At 32.6% G+C, this 19,204-nt stretch overlaps 1 protein-coding gene across 1 annotated transcript; it reads left to right on the top strand.

Annotated features, from left to right (window-relative positions):
* The first annotated feature begins 4,411 nt into the window (after window positions 1–4,411).
* LOC120332939 (galanin receptor type 1-like) lies at window positions 4,412–17,336 on the top strand. Its single transcript, XM_039400289.2, has 7 exons — window positions 4,412–4,544; window positions 7,043–7,611; window positions 10,207–10,336; window positions 14,314–14,396; window positions 14,473–14,614; window positions 15,746–16,241; window positions 16,592–17,336. The coding sequence occupies exons 2-7, from the start codon at window positions 7,082–7,084 to the stop codon at window positions 16,696–16,698; spliced, it is 1,488 nt and encodes a 495-aa protein (XP_039256223.2). The 5' UTR covers window positions 4,412–4,544; window positions 7,043–7,081; the 3' UTR covers window positions 16,699–17,336.
* Window positions 17,337–19,204: the final 1,868 nt, after the last annotated feature.

The following is a 19,204-nucleotide window of genomic DNA, read 5'->3' as shown; positions in this document are numbered from 1 at the left end:
TATTAAAATACTCCGTTTTTTTGGATATGCTATCAAGGGTTGTAAAAATAATTATGTTATGACCTATAATATTTAGGTATATGACGCAATTTTTCCGCAGCCGCAAATGGCTATTTCGTCCGTTTTTCTTTTCATTAAAAATTCATGGTTCCATTTAATGCAATATTTGGCTAAGTATACCCAACAGGCTAAAACTTATTCCTTACATTTTACATACTCAAGTATGGTAAGGATAATACTATTTCTTAGGTTCAATAAAGAAAAGTACGGGTCTTAGTCGGAGTAATATTCCTTGCACAAAAAGTTCCAATATAATGGAACATTGGCCGAATGTACAATACATATGAATAAGCAGCAATATGAATTCCACTTTGACTATATTGCGTTTCATCTGAGTTTATCTGGATTAAATCCATAAAAAAGAAGTAGAAAAAAGCATACACTTTATGCCTTTAATTTTTTTAAATGGTGCGTGAATGGGCGTTTTGGGATCATTTTTGGTGCTCCATTCAACATGTATCAGTATATGCAGATGGAAGGAGTTACAGGTCCGGGAAATATATTATGATTTAATGCTAATACACCCTTACATTAATCTATTCTTTGAAATAAACAACAGGCAAGTGAATCAGTTTACAAAATTGCATCAAATATTGGTCAATATAGATAGGAAGAAAATAATAAAGATATCGTCAAAAACCTATTATGATTATGATTCAATGCCACTACACCAGTACAAAAGTCTACGCAGAGAAAAAAGACTTATGAAGGCATTGTACCGTTACAGCTTGCGTTAATCTGACAAATATTATTACTCACAAACGATTAGTTTCGTTAATTGGACGGGGGTATGTTCTGAAAGTTTGTTTAGTTAAACACAATTGCAACATAAATTCAGAAATAACACAGTTTTCTTTTATGCTGTATCCCGGGGTTAAAGCTTCTTAAAACTCGTGAGTCTTTTGTCAGTCTTTTATTTTCTGTCGTTAATTAAAAAAGAAAATTATGTAACTCGTACTGCAGATAATAATTTTGGGTACTGCTGAAATATGCGCACCAAAATATCGCACAACCTGAACCCTAACCTGATACACAACCTGTGTTCAGGTTGTGCGCCATCTTGGTGCGCATACTGCAGGAGGTCCTAATTTTGCCAAATTCTGTTGCTTTTTCGTTGTCGGTAAAACAAATATTTTTCAGCAAGTGGACCGATTGCTTTTAGTTTCTCAAGACATTATTTATTTGTGCGTTGCACACTGGCAGGAAATGAAGGTTTTCATTCAGTGAATAATTCAACCTCATCATTCATGATGCAATGAAATAATAAACATCAGAATTTTCGTATTTCAACGCCCATATCTCAATATATTCAAGTGATGACTTTTTTCCCATCGCTAAAGAAATTATGAAGTGTTTGTAAATGATATAATAATTAAATTTTTGATAAATGTAAAAAAAAATTCATAACATACTAAAACGTTATCCGTATTTTTTGTTTTGTTTTTTGATTCAGGGAAAAATCGATCAGACAGCAATGACCTTTATTATAACCATAATAAAAATGATATTGAAATGATAGTATTTCCGCACTATTTCCCATGGGTTCTTTTGCAATGGAAAATTTATCCTGTTTTCCCCTTCCTGTCTCTTTTTATTTTTTTGAATTATTGCGATATGATCGGTTATTCCGAACTGATAACATTTTTATTGTGTTCGATCTATAATCTTGGCCGTGAATAATTAGTTAGTTTTTATGTAAAGCAGTTGGTCGATTGCGTAATTTATAAAAAAATTAGTTGTACATCCCTGTACATTTTATAACATTCCTTTATTTTTGTTTCAACACTATCATACGTACTTTGTTATTTTTATTGAAGAAAATCGTGAAGGTGTAATACAATAAAGAAACCAATTCCGATCGTTTTGTCTGTGACTTGACTTTATTTTGGAATATGCTAATTTCCTTATTCACCGATTTATCTAAAAAATAATTGAGCATAGACAAAGAGTAACACTGGACAAGTCATTCATTTTCAATCATAAAACCATTCGTATGCATATATCATTTTCAATGCCAATCAGCTATTTCGTTGATATTGCGTCAGATACTTCAATACCCAACGCCAATGCGCCTACCAATACATTTATTCTCACTGTCATCATATTAGCAATGTGGCGAGAGATTCATTTTTATCATTAGTGTTTTAATTCTGAACGAATGTTCGTGGGATTGTTTTCATCAATCTTACATAAAGGTATGTTATTTTCTATATCATTTGAATTTTGTGATGCTGAATTTTTTAGCAAATTAAACTATTTGAAATATTGGAAATTGTTTAATATATTGTTAGGAAGCGACCTCAAGGATGCCATTCGTTTATATACGTCGGCGATACTGAAATCAGGATATCGAATTTAATTTCATGAGCTGTATACTTTTAATACTTTATCGAATATATATGCAAAAAAGTCAAATGTGATTAAACTAAATCCATTATTCAAAATTAAATGCAAATCGATAAATTTTGGTTTGAAAGAATTTTTGAAACACCGCCATTGAATTTTCTGCATTATAATGTCATTTACCTTCATTGAGTGGAAATGCAAATGTATACAATGTTGATATAAGCGCTTCTGCGACTGGAGAATTGGTAAATATACCAGAATTTTTGAATGTTCTATTTAGGGCCTGAATTTTCACTCATATAACTTCATGCTATTTATTTACAAATTTGGTGGTATAGTATCGTTGATAAATGTGAAGTCCTTTTTTTAAGTAAGAAAATCAAACATAAAAATATAAACAAAAAATGCATTCCGCTAACAAATAATATGAAAAATAGAATATAAACAGGGATTACGCACTAATCAGAATGATTTGATTATAAAAAATTATTCCGAACCAAGCGAATGTCTTCCGTAGATATAATTTAGATTGTTATTCTGACAAATAATCGATCATCATCTTCAATAATCACAGCAAATATTATTCGTCCACATATTTTCATAAAACTGACATAGGTGAAAGTAACTCCCCAGGTGTTCATGTATTTTTATCAAATGTGCAATAATTAACTAAATGAAAGATATTTCCCAATAATTTAGGATGTACATACCATTGAATAGTAAATTGTTTTATCAAAATATAAACAATATTTGAGACATATAGTTAACTATGTTTTTTCTATCGTAATATCCACATGACGTTTTATCCTAGTAATTAAGTTTAACAATGCCAGATAATCATATCAAAGTTTCGATGGGGGAAATGCTTGAACGATAATTGAGGAATATTTTGTCAATCTGATATAAGAAGAATACTTTATTTACCGAATAAACTAATACAGAAATTGGAAATAGAATGTTTAATGTAAATTTAAACGCCACTAAACACGATACTATCAAGAAATTTGAGCCGTATTTCTCAAAATTTAAATTTGGTATTTGAAAGTTTTAAATATGGAAACCTTTGAATATAGATAAAGACAGCTACAATTAGGAATAATTCGCAAAAACGATCAAAATTTGGGTAATTGAATTTTAAGGCTTATATGTGGATATATGCGGTCACTTATATGTGGAAAGATATACTATGTTGTGAGAAGCATCGGAATCTTTGTTTTCTTGGATAAAGCTAAACAAATTAAGTACACCGTGGATGAGGGGGTGATCATGTCTCCGATTAAATACATTTTGATTTTTATCAACAAAAAACGAATGAATATTTATATGGGACACTTTGAGTGCTTGTAAACAAGATTTTGAAATTTGGAGTAGACAAAAACGTTTATTTTATTAAAACCCTTCGTTCGTTATTGCAAATTTATCTCTATTTATCATCAAAAGCGAAAGAAATCTAGAAATTATCGATGAGAAAGAAGGAGAGAATAGGCGATGGATAAGGAAGAACAAAAAAAAGAGAGAGAAGTAAATTAAGGATAAAATGGACAAGTGCCCTAGAGATCAACTCATTTGGATTTATTAAACGTGAGGTCCTGAGCGTAAAAATCGTTTCATGGCTTATTCATGAAACAAAAACCGCAGTTTTGACTGAATAGATAAGTAATCTTAGCTTTTAAACTTTCTGTCCTCAAAAAAATATCAAGGATCCTGCTTTGTGTATATAGGCTCGGATAAGTGAGAAAAATTTCCGGAGGCAATCGCGAATTATCACAACATAAAATATTTTAGAGGCATCATCTCGAATGACCTAAAACTTGTGTCAGTTTAGTTGAACTCTATCGGAGAAGCAGCTCGCTGGTAGAGAATGTCATTAAAGATTTTACGTATTTATTTGGCAGAAATTAATTTTACAAGATTCACGTTACATGGTAATTTATGTTTTAAAAAATAAATAAGATTATACTCATCTTTCTTTTATTTCTAATTGGTAGAAATGAAAACATTTTTATATATGTCGAAATTTATTAAAATAAAAATAAAATGGTAATTTTTTATAATTTTTGAAATAAAAAAGGGGGAAAATTAATGGAAAATCTGTCAACAAGCAGCGATCCGTCGACGTTGAACAGTCGAGAACAATGGTGAGTAGTTGACATAATGATATTTCAAGATTTCAAAGCTTGTTTCAGGGTTGTAAAGTTTGATATAAATAAAATTACTTGAATTACATGTAATTCGATCTAGCAAAGATGAAACTTTTGATTTTGGTGCAATGTGTCGCCATTTCTACCGTGTAAATTCTCGTTAATTCTTGTTTGCAAGTCAATAAGCGTGGAACTTGTGAGTAACCTATTATCCAAACCAATGAGGTTACTTTTGATTATGAAATAATTTAACAGCGTAAAATGTTTTTCACTAGGCGAGTCGATCTCCACAGGAAATAAGGGGTTATAGCAAAAAGGTTTCTAGTTAATTGCCCCTTTAGTAGAGCATATTAAAAGATTAATACCATGTAGTACAAATCCCACTTTTATTAAAAAAGAAGGGTACAAATTATACCAAGTAATGATTTATATTGCAGAAGCTCATTACCAAGATATATTATATCCATATCCATAGTCTCTATTAAATGACTCGATCGATGTAATCATGATGAGTCAAACCCCAGTAGTACATTTAGTAGTTATTAGATCGGATATATTGAGACAGATATGCTTAGGATGAGGAGATTGAAGTCCTATCTAATTCATGCTCATCAATCTCATTCCATCTTCGTTTCTTATTGTTTCGGGTTCGTATATTTATACTCGCTACGCTAAGTATGGCGGCATTAAGGTTGAAATAACTGATGTCGTTATACAAGATTCCATTGTCTTAGTTAGTAAGAGTTAGTGGTATGAATACTATTCATATTGAAGTTAAGTAGTTATGGTGTTGCCAGCCGTGCGCTGATATTTCAAACAAAGTCGGTCATCTCATCGACTTTTTGTTTGATGATCCCATATTGAATTGAATGTAGGACCTTATTTTATTCAATCAATACGCGTGATAGAAATGAGCATCTGTCCTTATTGCACTTTGAAAAACTTAGTTTACAGATCATGCTAACAGAGTTAGTGGCTTTTCGAAAGGAAGATGTTGCAAAGTGAGTTATTGAGATGAATATGGACATTAGATAAGTAAAATAACTTCTACCTCATTTTCAGGAAATTTTAATGCGTAGAAATAATTTAATATGATAATAATTCAATAAGTGAGTAGTTTTTAATATTTGATATGCTCTCAACTGTATTTCAAAAAAAAAATTTAAATTTCATTTGTCAGTTCGAGAGGAACCTTAAGCGATAAGAAACATATCAATATTTTCAAATGGCTATTTTTCACAATATCTGGGCCTATATGCTACTTTTGTAATGGAATGAGTTGATAAAATGGGCAAACTATTAATATATATTATTAGCTACTCCTTGTTATGTATAACTTGGACAAATACTGCTCGTAACAGCCTGATTGTTATCATAGTTAGTCACAGTAGGTAATTTCGGGCGTATTCGCGCATCACATTCAAATCCAACTCGCGTTACTACGACATGTTATCTGCTGTCGGGATGCTCTCAATTGCAAATAGGGTATTGTATTCACCTATAACCAAAATTTCGTACAAAATATACAAAGTCACTTTTTATTATTCTACTTACTATTTTATAATCTTGCCGTATATAAATTACGACATTCAAATAAGCACTAAACCCCCTATCATGTAAACGACATTTTTCAAAAGTGTCGTTAATATATGTTCATACATATTGCATGTATTGTTTCAATAAAATAGGCCTACAATAGAATTAGATTTTACGATAAAATATTTCGCACAAGGAAATATGATATCATATAGCAGGCTTCAGTAATGCCATTGAGGTGAATTATATTACTTGGTGGTTTCATGTTTCGTTCGGAGGAGATGCGTAAATAGTGGCAAAACTGGTTGCGTACCAAAAGTTTATTCGCATATCTAGATCCAATTCTTAAAATAATTTTGTTACAATTTTAATAAATTTGGTTCCAACGAAATGATGTCTAAGTTAGCGGTATTATTATTAATATTAGAAGGAATTTGAAAGTATATGATACAGTAAATATTACCTTAGTAAATATTAAAATAAAAACAATGCACGAATGTTTTTTTTTTGTTCAAATTATTATTTTGCATTTGTGTTTATAATATTTTAATACTAAACTGTTTGTATATATAATTTCGTTCCTACGCTATTTCGTTCATTGACGCTGCGTGCATGTCTGGAATCAGGATGTATAGTTATTAGTGAGCTGTTTACAGTATGAATTCCCACGAGGTTTCACAGTTAATGGGCCATGTTATTTATCTTCAAAGGATGACGCCTGCAACTGCGCCTGTCAAGTTTAAGAATATTTATATTGACAGAATGACATTTTTGACGTGAGGAAGGAGTTCCTTTGGGGTTGCGCGAGCTAAACCCTAGCGCGCAATTTAAAAGTTTACATAAATTAGTTATTTTTTAAACAAAATTCCGAATTGAAAATTAATCACCCTTGTTAAAGACTAAACGACAGGAGAAAAACATAATTTAATTTACATCTATGTTTTGTTTTTTATTCAAAGAAAATTAGATTTTAAAGTTAATGGTAATATAATCCAAGGATGGAAACACCATTCCCCACAAAGGTACATTCAACTCAGAATATCTACTTTACCGCATCAACAAAGATGTTATTTGACGATACAATTTCTAAATCTAATTCAACATCAAAGCCTACCATGATGGAACGCACAACTGCTTATTTCAATGCCACATCCTTCACAGAATTTGGAAATGTGACCACAATGCCACCTATGCAACCAGACTTGGTGTTTCGATTGGCTGCCATTTTTGTGCCAATATTTTTTGGTGTCATCTTTTTTGTTGGGATAGTTGGAAACTCTTTGGTACTAACGGTTATGACCAAGATATACAAACAAAACGGACAAGCTTTGAACAACACGAATAGGTTCATCATGAATCTCGCTGTATCAGACATGCTGTTTCTGATTATTTGTGTTCCTTTCCACGCAACAGTTTACACTTTGAATGAATGGCTGTTCGGTGGTTTTCTCTGCATTTTTACTCGAGTATGTGAAGAAATGACAAAGATTGCAAGCGTATACACGCTGGTTGCCCTCTCCGTTGATCGGTAAGTTTGTTATTCAATGTATGAATACGAGATTTGAAACATAGCGATTTAACAGAATACTAAAACTTAATTCTGAAATAAAATTGACTGAAAATAAAACATATTCATATTATTTTGACAAATTCATTTTTAGTTTGCCTTGAAAATATAAACAAAATAAATAATGTATTTTACTTAGTTTATTCAGTACATTAGAAAGCGCTAAGAGCTCGGCCCGAGATTTTAACATATTTTTTCTATTACATTGGGCTAAATGGGTAAATAAGGTTTTTAAATTTTGTTCTCAACAGAGGTTAGGCAAAATCAAGTACATGCCTGTGGTGTTATGACCTTGACATCGAGGTAGGCGCTAATGTACACAGTGCCAAGTAACATGAGATTTTACATTAATCTTTTATGAAAAGCTATAGAGCAAGTATTAATAGAATTTTTTCTGGATATTTCAATAAATAACTTTTTATTCAAGTATAAAGGACGTATAAAAAGATTATCGTTTGAAGTGTACCAGCCAGATTACTTGCACAAAAAAGTGGGCTGTACTATATAAATATGTAGGCTAGGGTAATTATTGAAAAACCTTTACATATATATTCATGTTTTGACCGTATTAAAATATCGTCATTTGCTATTTATTCATGAAACTTCGAAATATTTTGTTTTTCCTAATTCAGCATGGATGGAAATATGTTTCCACGACGAATCGTTCATTTTCCCTATCTGTGTCGTGATCTTTATAATGAAGGTCTTGTTTTTGATTTGTTTTCCCGCGCGATAATCATATGTTTTGGCCGAAAATTCAGAGCCATACCATAATTTAATACACATAATATACTTAAAGAAACCGCAGACTAGATGTACTCCCCCAACGCCCTCTTGTGCTATGGCGTCATAGCCTGTCAAAGTTGTCGAACGCTATTTCTGGTAAGTTTAGAAACATGGCTATGTAGAACAACTGCCATGTACTTTAACAGTACAATTATCTCACTTTCACAAATCTTTTTTTTCATGTCAAAGACATGCTTGGTTTAATAAACATCGTGCATCAGGATGCAAGTTTTCACTGAATCATGCTTGCGCTTTATGAAAGTTACAATGTATTTTAATGCAAAGACTTGCTCAAGAACTATGTGAGATTGAGCATGCATTATTCATGTACTTTCTGAAAACAGTGTAGAAATAATCTAGGAATATTTTTGTTTTTTCTACGCACGGATAATTTTATCACAGCGGTTAATCGTACTACTCGATATTATCGACCGAACGATCAAAATTATGGACCGATATAAGTTGAGTAATTTATCATGTTTATCTCCGAAGACTTCTCTCGGAAAGTCGATGGAAAGTTTCGGAATTAGAAACGAACCACGAATGGTACTTTGTGGCTTTTTACCTGCTACATTTAAATATGACAAGATCGACCGATGTGAGAATATAAAATGAAATAACATCAAAAAACGTGGCAAACTGTTAAAACTCGTTACTGTTTAAAACTGATTGTGATTGAAATGAATATATCGCATCTCAAAGCTTTAAATATCAAAAATTATTTAACATGAAGTCTAATCTTTAACACGTTTAAGTCTTGTTCTGTATTTTACAAAAAAAACGAAGAAAAACATTTTTGCTCCAACCGCCAATAACAAGCACTAAATTATTGCGTCCCTCGATAAATTTTGATATATTTGAAAGTATCTTTATAGACGAATGGTCGATCACAATCAACTTATTGTGTGCACGCGCTCTGGCTTTCAGACGCATACATGGTGTTTTATAAAGCAGACATTGGATTGTGAGCTGAATACAGATCACTTTTGTTGTCTGAAACTCGTGTTCACGGTCCCCCATAATTCGACTTTCGATACGTTGTCAGAGTTTATATATAATGTTGTAAATATAATGTTTTTTAATCTGGAAAGTTTTGTATGGTAAATTTATAAATAAAAATAGAAATATTCGTGAATCAGTATATAAGCCAATGTTTAAATCATTTATAAGGATTCAATAAAAATCATATATAGATAAATTTGATATTTATCTTAAATGTGGAAATTCATTCAGACACGATTTCATCAAATATTAATGATATATAAGAAATATAAACAAATTAATCTCATCCGTATGTCGGAGATTACTTCAGCCAGGTTTTGGTGGGTGTTTAGACCCCTACAGATTGGCAAAAATAGGTTTTTTTTAATTGTTACATATACCGACATAAATTTAGAAGAACAATTACGAAATCACTAAATTATACACATCAAATAAAGATAAAATTATATTGTGCCATTGGAAATGTTTGCTTGTTGCACCCAAAGTGTCTAAAATTGATGTCTCATTTCTTCAACTCAGACATCCAATATTTCTTTTGTATATTATTTTTGCGAATCATTTCTGAAATTAGTATAAAAAACAGGACCTTGATATAGTTATTTTAAACAGGATATAACTTCAAGAAAGTGAATGCATACACCAACGTCTTCTTCTTAAAACGATTGATAGGAAATACTTCATTCTAAGAAATATTGGTATAAATAGATAGACTATAGCAGAGAGAATGTGTTGGAATTTGTACCATTTAATATGTTTCCACATTGCTAGGTTTTTGGCTGTTGTTTATGCAACTTCTGCTCGGCAAATTCGAACAAGAGCGAATGCAATACGTGGATTAATTTTCATCTGGACTTCGTCAGCAGGCATAGCTGCGCCAGCCATCATTACTCGAGTATATGTAAGTTTATTCTTTCTTTAATAATTTAGTCAAATCCTGTGCTAATTTGCAGGAGGTAGTTATTGTTGCAGGACTGAATAACATTCATAATGAATTATAAGCGCATGACAAGCCATAATCATACAGAAGAAAATACTAAATTTATAACGATCGTTGCCTACCGTTGTTTATGAGGATTAAAACAATGAAATTTTAATTTTTAGTCCGCATAATTATATTTTCTAGCCGTCACACATAATATCTGTAATAAATATTATAATAAGCTATTTGAAATGTAAATATATTATGAATATATAATGTGACAAATTAGCACTAATTTGCAATAATAATAACAAAAGAAATTGGATTAGCACTTCCATGCTCTCGATGCAATCTGTTCGTTAAACAATTTCAACACGATATCGATTATGTGAATTTTGTCATATATGTCAATTAAAGTTAGCACATTTCGATTCATTCGACAATTCTAAGAAAAATTATTCGCTGCTCGCGTGGGATTCAAACTAATCAAGTGGAAATTATTTAAAATCAATGAAACAAATAAAACAACAATAGGAATCAATTTTGTTTCATTTCCCTACAAATGGTAAAGATTAAAGAACATATCGATTTCGGTTTATATATTTATTTAATGATGTTATTTATTTTTCATTTCTTAAGTTTATATATTAATTGATTAGTTATATAATATTTTATACCAAAACGAGGTTTAAATAAATATTTTCTTTTTGAACAAGTTGGATAGATTGTTATCCCGAGAAGTTTATCACTATTTCTCGTATATAAATTTATGTTAAATTATAGTAAATTTGTAGTTGGATACGAGCTACGCTATTTATTCGGACAGGGTCAATGTACTTGACCACCCAGACCAGTAATGTTCCCTCTATAATAAATTAATGTATAAAATAAATTTGTTAACTCGTGTTTGCGTGACTCTAAGGTCATAGACGTTCACAGCGATATAATAAATTTTGTACGTTATTATTAACCGTGAACATATAGCATCTGGTTTCGCAATCAATAATTTTCAAGATGCATAATATTCCTTTGTTATTTGACTTCTCTGATTGCGACAAGGGGATTGGGGATTTGTGCGCTGTCCATTCAATAATGGCGTGAATTCGTTTTAACACGATTTGTCGTTTTATAAACATCCACGTCTAATCCTATTACCTATTCCTTCGTTGATTCGATTTTGGGATTCCCACAGGTGTTGCTCGTCAAATTCTGACAGAGAGCGGACGTTGGTATAAAAAATTAGCCATGGTAAAGTTAAATAAAATTCTATTATCTTAGGTTATACATCATGTCTGTTTACTTTTGTTTCACTCGCCGACAAAACGAAAAAATATAATTATATTTTTTTATCAAGTACTAGACTTATTTAAGATCAAATATTCCACTTTCTTAGAATAGAAAATCGGCACGAGTGTCTTCCTGTCGAGAGCTTATGTAAACTTTTTCAACTTGAATACGTAGAAACACTTTTGTAACGTTAGACTCAATTTGATCATCTGCTGTATGCAAAAAAGATTTGAACGCTCAATTCATAACATCTTGTGATGATCAACAATCTAAATTTGTCGTCAATGAGCATCGGATATTTAAAATGTGCTGGAAAGAGTTAGATTATCAAGCTGAGTGAAAAATTTTCGAATGCCCCTGCGCAAAGAAAATCTCAGCTTTAACCTCGCGTAGAGCAAAAGGGCAAAAGCTCACTTGATTTGGATTTTCAGTATGAAGCGCTAAGCGGTGCGATAGAGGTTTGCGACCACTGCCGAGGAAGATAATTACCGTGTCAGTGTCCTACTGGTGCACTATCATGTAACCCCTGGTGGCTTACGGTCTCCTCCATCGTCCAAGTTCATCATATCGAAATATTTTTCGGGTTAAAAAAAAAAATCTTTCCAATTTGTCTCATAAACTTTCCCCTTTCCCCAGAATAAAATAAAAACTCTGTCTTTGCATCAAAAGATTGGTTTATTACATCTACATCTCACACAAGTTACTTCCACTGACGTCAAATATTATCATATTTCAATGTTTTGAAATGTGTATGTGCGGTTTGAAGAGGAATTTGCACAGTGCAAATCCCTCAGAATCTTTGCGGTACCTGCGGCTGACGGTAACCTTTAAAAATGTCCGATTATTGCATTTAAACCGATTATTTCCCCGCGAAGCTGTTTTTAGCAAACGTACTCACTGTTGTTGCATTCACCGTTTTTCAAAATCGAACAACGTATAATCGGATATATGCCACGGATAGATCACATCTTTCACATTCGAATAATCATAGTTTTTGGCAAGGTGTACTGAGCTGTTAAACGGGAGATGAATTGTCGTCAGAGTAAGGTTTCATTTGAGCGTGTCAATACTGCTTACTGCAAATCTTTAAATTACTAGTCCCCAACATACGTATCATGAAAAATTGACAATTTTCGGTACTAAATCCTTAATTAGTGCATTGCATAATAGTAAAATGCCATATAAAAATGAATCAAAAATAGAATGGGGTCATGTCTGATTCATTATATGCATTTAAAAAAAGTAGTCCTAAATATTAACTTGAAAATAATTAGACAAGAATTGCTATTTATTTAATACCAAACTGGTTAAATTGCAGTTTTTTGCAATTACTTGGTTCGGCAATTTGACTTTATTAAGTCGGGATCGCATTTCTGAAGAAAATTTCAATTTTGAAGTTGCTTTATTCTCAAATGGCGAATAAGGATTCAACTACATTAAATTCTATTTTTAGCTTCTTCGTGTTAACTTCGTGGTTCGTCGTCTTTATATTTTACAAGCCCCGCATCGCACATCTGCTTGTAATGCGATTCAAAATGACTAATGAGCGACAAAGTTTAAGAGCAGTACATTTCAATCATCGAACGAGATGTCTTTTTAGAGCATATCAATCAGTTTTTACTGTGTAATTGATTTTTTTCAAGTAAATGCGTAGGTCATCCATTTCGTGATTTTATGTAGAACAAGGATTGGACGATGACTGCAGTACCCATCCCACGCTGTGTTCTTGTTGTTACTCAGATTACAGGCTCAATCCGAGGTGTAATATCGACCTCCTGTTTAGCCACATTAACATTAATAATTCACGTTACGCTTAACAGGAGAAGCAGGCAACACTGTCAAAAACAAGAAACGTCGAACTGCTTACTCTTTTCTCACTACGATATTGAATAACAGTATATCCATTTGATTCGTATCGTCGTTTCGGAGAAAATCTTGAAGGAAATCTTTAACAACTGTCCCATAATTCCATAATCGAAGACATTTAAACACCCCTAAATATGTATTATATTCGTGAAAACAAATATTATTTGATTTGATTCATTGGTCATACCTGGAAGTAACATTAATATTGGGATTGTCAAAACGTTCCATTCAAATAGTGGTTGTTATGACACTGAACGTTGACAAAAATGTCTTTGTAGCTTCCTTTATCTATTCCTTCTGCTTGAATTAAAAAACACATCTAGATCAAATTTCGAACCTAATTCGATTTGAATAATGCAACATCATCGGAAATTGCAACGAATAAATATTATTTAAAATATGAATAAAATTGATACAAAATTTAGACAGTTTGAATCAACAAATTATGGAACATTGACATATATTGATATAAAGAGTATAAACGACATTTTTATCAATAAACTCAAATAAAACGTCCATAATTTTTGAAAATGGTGCTGCTGAGAAGAATTGAAGTGGATTTTAAAAAATTATGAAATGTGGTTAAAACAAGCAGGTAAAATTGAAATGGACCGAAAATGTAAATATCCAGACAGTTTAATCGCACTTAATTTTGTCACCCTGAATAGACAGATTTGAGGCGATAAAAAATCATTATTTTCCTTTTTCAGAACACTATCAATTTTTTTCTATTTTTAAATTACATTTCTCTTCCCTATATATGTGAACAATATATTATTTCAACTCAATCGTGCTTGTTTCAGATCATATACAAGGGCCACACTCTTTGTATGCCAAATAAGCTAAGCTGGAAGAAATGGTACGAGTTCTGTGTCTTTTTGTTTGGGTAAGGTTTCAATTTTTAAAACAATATTTCATATATATATAAATTAAAATGCAACTTTATGTGTTATTTATTCCAGGTATTTGTTCCCTTTGCTGACAATCATTTGCTGTTACGTCGGTCTTCTTTACGTAGTTTGCAGCACTGCAAGGAAAAGTTCACTGCCAAGAAATAACAGGAACGATTCGACAAAGAAAGTCACCCGTATTGTCATCATGGTGGTAGGTGTTATCAAATTATAAAACTGACATAGTTTCCTTATTATTACCGAGAACCATATTAGGACGTTGATAGACATTAATAGAATTGCTTTATGTGTTCCGGATTGTCAGATATATAATAAAAACAGTGGTCAGCAATATCCCATACTTTTTTGCTTAAGTAAATGCTCCAGAGACGACAGAATGGTAAAAGAGCTATAAACAAGCCCCTTGCCCTTAAAAAGACATAGGTTGGTGACATGCGTGACATTCAGTGGGTTAGCGCGAACCCTCTCCTGGAATATCTTGGTAGTCAGCGAACCCGTTCTTGGCTCGCAAGATACGTTCATTTTCGGATATGAGAGACCTGTTGCTTGTTCGTTCGATACAAAAAAGAATCCATTCTTACAATATTGAATCCGACCAATTGCGAATTTTGGTTAATGGTCGGATTTCTCAATACTAGCTTTATGGAATGACGATTGACGAATTTTGATTATTGTATTGCGTCACAGATATCTGCTCAGTGCGTCATTTAATATTCACATCAATATAAACATGACAGTGTTCTAGAATCCAAATTCCCAATGGGGTTTCTCTCTGTGTAAATAAATAATATTTCCTATCATGTTAATATGAAATGAGCCGAAATACTGAAAACTGATCGTATTATCGTAATCAAATGGTTGTAAAAATATTGAATTTTCAATATCCCCAGCCAATTTAACGTTGATAGACAAAGATTGCATTGGTACTTTGCTGTGGCAGATAATAGGACCTTGTTGATGCGATATTTATTCATATTTCATTATATATGCACACAGTATATTCATTAGTGTCAGTTTCGTCACAGTGAAACCCTTTGTAGTAATTGTAGAGGATCTTAGGACATAGCTTTTGGTTGATCACTACAACTCTTTTTCATCCTTAGCCTTTCGCGTGTTCCTCCATCTGACGGTGTTGACGTTGGGTTATTGCTTTATGCACACATTTATTTTAAGCAAAACCTGTTTCTTTAATTGGTGGGATTGTGTGTACAGTATGTTCTCAGTCTGATGAAATTGGAAGCTATAGTAAACGTTTAATGTTAAAAACAGTATAACTATGTAAAATGTAGCAACGTTGTTTTCTAACAGAGTTTTTTTTTTCCAGGTTGTATTATTTGCAATATGTTGGGCCCCTCATCACCTCGTAAATCTGTGGATGCAGTTTGATGATAATTTTGACTACACATCAAAATTTACTTTTGTATTTCGACTGATCGCTCACTGCATGGCATACGCCAACTCCTGCATAAATCCTTTGGTGTACGCATTTGTTTCGAAGAAGTTTCGAGAAGATTTCAAGAAGGCTTTTACCTGTCAGTACATTACCGAGGCTGTTGGAAATATGAAGTCTTTCTCTCGAAGAATGTTTTCAACTATTGGAGAAACCATGAGACAGAGAACTCGCAGTAGTTATCGCAGAAACAACGTACCAGAGCAACCACAGGGAGAATCTATCAAAGGTGGCTCACAGACAAGCGAGCAAAATACAAAATTCAGTCCGCGGTCGCCACTGATGCCATTTGCGAGTGTAGTCGCATTTGAAAAAGCTGACGTAAATTTAGATGTATCTGATGAACAAAATACGGGAACCGATAGAGTCTGTGAGTGATAAATTTAACATATACATTAATTTGATTTCGGTGCTTCTATATATATAAAAAGATATCTCACAGCGCCAATTTGAGTAACGCATTTTTTTCTATATTTCAAGTTAACTACGTTTCTTTTGTTCGATCAAAAAAGAGTAAAAATGCCAAATATTTATTTTAAAATCTGGCTAATGTTTCATGGGCGCCGCTGTTCTAGATACATTTTGAAGATAGCTAGTTCGGCAGACATTTTTTTTTTTTTTCAATTCATATTAATAAAAACAACAGATTCTGTCAGTGTTGTTATGAACAATTTTTCCAATCAATACCTTGTTATCAATGTACAAAAAATTGTTTTCAAGATACACCGAGCACAAGATCGCCCGCTAGTGAAAGGGATCACAACGAAGACGAATTTTTTGACAATGACATTGTTGCCGACGCCAAACCTGAGTCAACTGCCGTGTGATTCATATTAGGACAGCCAATAAATATTGAAATTTGATTGGCCTCCGTCTACTTCATGTTCTATTGATTTTTTACCCAATTACTCGAAATTTGATGAACAATTACGTGCTGAAATCGATATTCGAGACAAATTTTAAAACCTAAGAATCTAACTTTGTCCGATATTGATCACCTATCATTGTTTTACATGGAAATGTCACTATGGCTGGCAAATTTTGCTTCAATTACGTCTTTATATCTGTCATATTTTGCAGTCAGTCTGCATATTCTGAATTACGACTACTTTTTCGTTGGTGATGCTATAATTGCTTTCATCCATTTGAGCATATCGATGTACCTCTAAGCTACTTTTGACAGGCGAATACAGATTTCTAAAACTACTTTTGATAACTGGATACTTTGATACTTGATTGTAATCAATTCGAACTGACTTTTTTGGCAAATAAAGGCGTTCTAATAACTAGATGAGTTCCAAATGTTTGTTTTTATTGGCTTATCAGTTATTTATTCTCCTCATTTCATTTGGTTGAGATACTTCTTTAACGGCATACTTCTCCCCTGCTATTGTTTCTTTTCAAATTGCTATTTCAAACTTTGTTATTATGTTGTATACTGTAAATAAAAGCATATCTCATGGAAGCTAAATATATAGATAACATCAGAACAACACTAGAACAACGAAGTCATCGACAAAGCCGTATTCAGCTTACTTATAAAATACCTATCTATTTGCGGAATAAAGAGAAAGTTATAGCGGTTAGTTGAATCAAAAAAAGTTTTGTGTTAGAATTATACTGCATTGCACTCTGGTTTAAATTTTTTAGTTTATGACATTAATACGTCACAGTCGAATCCATAAAAAGGTTAAACACTATTCTCTCGTACCTATGCATTTGATGTTTTAAAAATATGTGAAAGTAGGGTGGTAGGATTCTCATCTGACATAAAAGCAGGTGTTGCTCGATTAAAAACATCAACTTTTACATACAAAAACTGTTAAAACATTACAAATTTATAATACATAGCCTCTGACGACAATTAATCGGATATTTCACCATTTTAAATCATTTATTGTTCATTACTCCGTGATACAAACACAACAATACAGCTCAGAAAACAATATGTAAGCTGTCATCTTAATTAATATCAGTGAGTGTAGGAGGCATCGCCAGCAATCGTTGGAGGAGGTACATGCACAATCAGAGTTGTGAGTTGGAATCAATTCGGGATTGCCACACAACAGTTTTTCAATAACTCTGTGGTTAAAAAACACAAATTTTCAAATCAAGTTTGAAGTGAAAAGTTTCAATTCTTGATAGAATCACGAAAAGTTTCAAAATAATCAATCGCAAATTGGTCTAGAAAAAATGCACCTCCAAGGAATTTCAATCACGTTCCCACAATCACGAAATATTGGTATAAATGCTATTGATTAGTAATTTGACTAGAGAGTCGGATTAACTTTATAAAATAACATTAGTACATCAATTATTACTACCGACACCATAAATATGCAAATTCACAAATTTGATGAAACTATGCTCATCAAGTGTTTACCATCTGTCCGTTGGATGAGTGACCGTTAATCGCCCTAAGTTTTATTTTTCAAATTCTAATATCTCAGTGTAAAAAAAAATCTGAAATGCGGAGACATATTTAAATCGGCACTGATCTAATTTTTCGATTGATCAGAATTTCATTAGATTCAGTAGATAAATTGGGAGTTTTTCGTTATAAAATTACTAACGGTAAGACGCAATGTGTCTAAGGTTAACACAAAAAATAGGGCTACACGCCACGACTATCAATGTATTGCACTAGCAACAATACATGCTTGTGGACAAGCTACGAATCCTGGGAGGGCATTCACTGACTTTAGTTTGCAATTAAAGGGCTAATTTTGACCCCAAAATTAAAAATGGAATTCACGTAGCATAGTAAATATTCGAGAGAATTTCCGAGTGTTTTTGTCGTGCCTAATGGGTCGTTTTTTGATATTATCAATCTTCGTCAACGTGGTTCATTAACTGGGCTGATGGCGGGCGTAACAAATTGAATTAACGCTGTTGGGCAGCTTCGCGAACGAGAATCGTTGATTTCATTGGATCAGTACATACATTCTTTCAAAATCTTACGAACGGTCATCCTTGAACAGAAGTCACTGGGTGATCACTAATCCGTATCACATGCCTCCGTCGCCCATGCTTTAATTTTTGTAACCTGAGCTTTCGAATCTGTGGGAATTTATGTCTTATAACGATAATCGATGAGTTCTGAACATATGTTTAAACTAGGCACCCTGAGGCATTTATTGAACAGACGATGGTCCAGCAAAATTGTCAAATTTCACGTTATTATGATGTTGTATTGGGCCGAGCTGTTATCAGCCTGTGTGCTCATAACTCTCTTCGGGTGTCTCAAAGATTTCGTTCCACTTGTCCTATTTGTCCCACGCTTCATTCTGACCAATTTTATTGAAAGGTTATTGGCGTCCTTGGCACCCCGAG

This window comes from Styela clava, chromosome 13, assembly GCF_964204865.1.
Source record: "Styela clava chromosome 13, kaStyClav1.hap1.2, whole genome shotgun sequence".
Lineage (NCBI taxonomy): Eukaryota > Metazoa > Chordata > Ascidiacea > Stolidobranchia > Styelidae > Styela > Styela clava.
The sequence above is the reverse complement of the archived record's forward strand: the minus strand, read 5'-3'. Positions and strand labels throughout refer to the sequence as shown.

Excerpts from the sequence above, each read along its gene's own strand:
- LOC120332939 (XM_039400289.2), top strand. The coding sequence starts at position 7,082 with ATGGAAACACCATTCCCCACAAAGGTACATTCAACTCAGAATATCTAC. Across the intron at positions 10,337-14,313 it reads CCATCATTACTCGAGTATAT|ATCATATACAAGGGCCACAC; the intron begins GTAAGTTTATTC and ends TGCTTGTTTCAG. Across the intron at positions 16,242-16,591 it reads TACGGGAACCGATAGAGTCT|ATACACCGAGCACAAGATCG; the intron begins GTGAGTGATAAA and ends ATTGTTTTCAAG.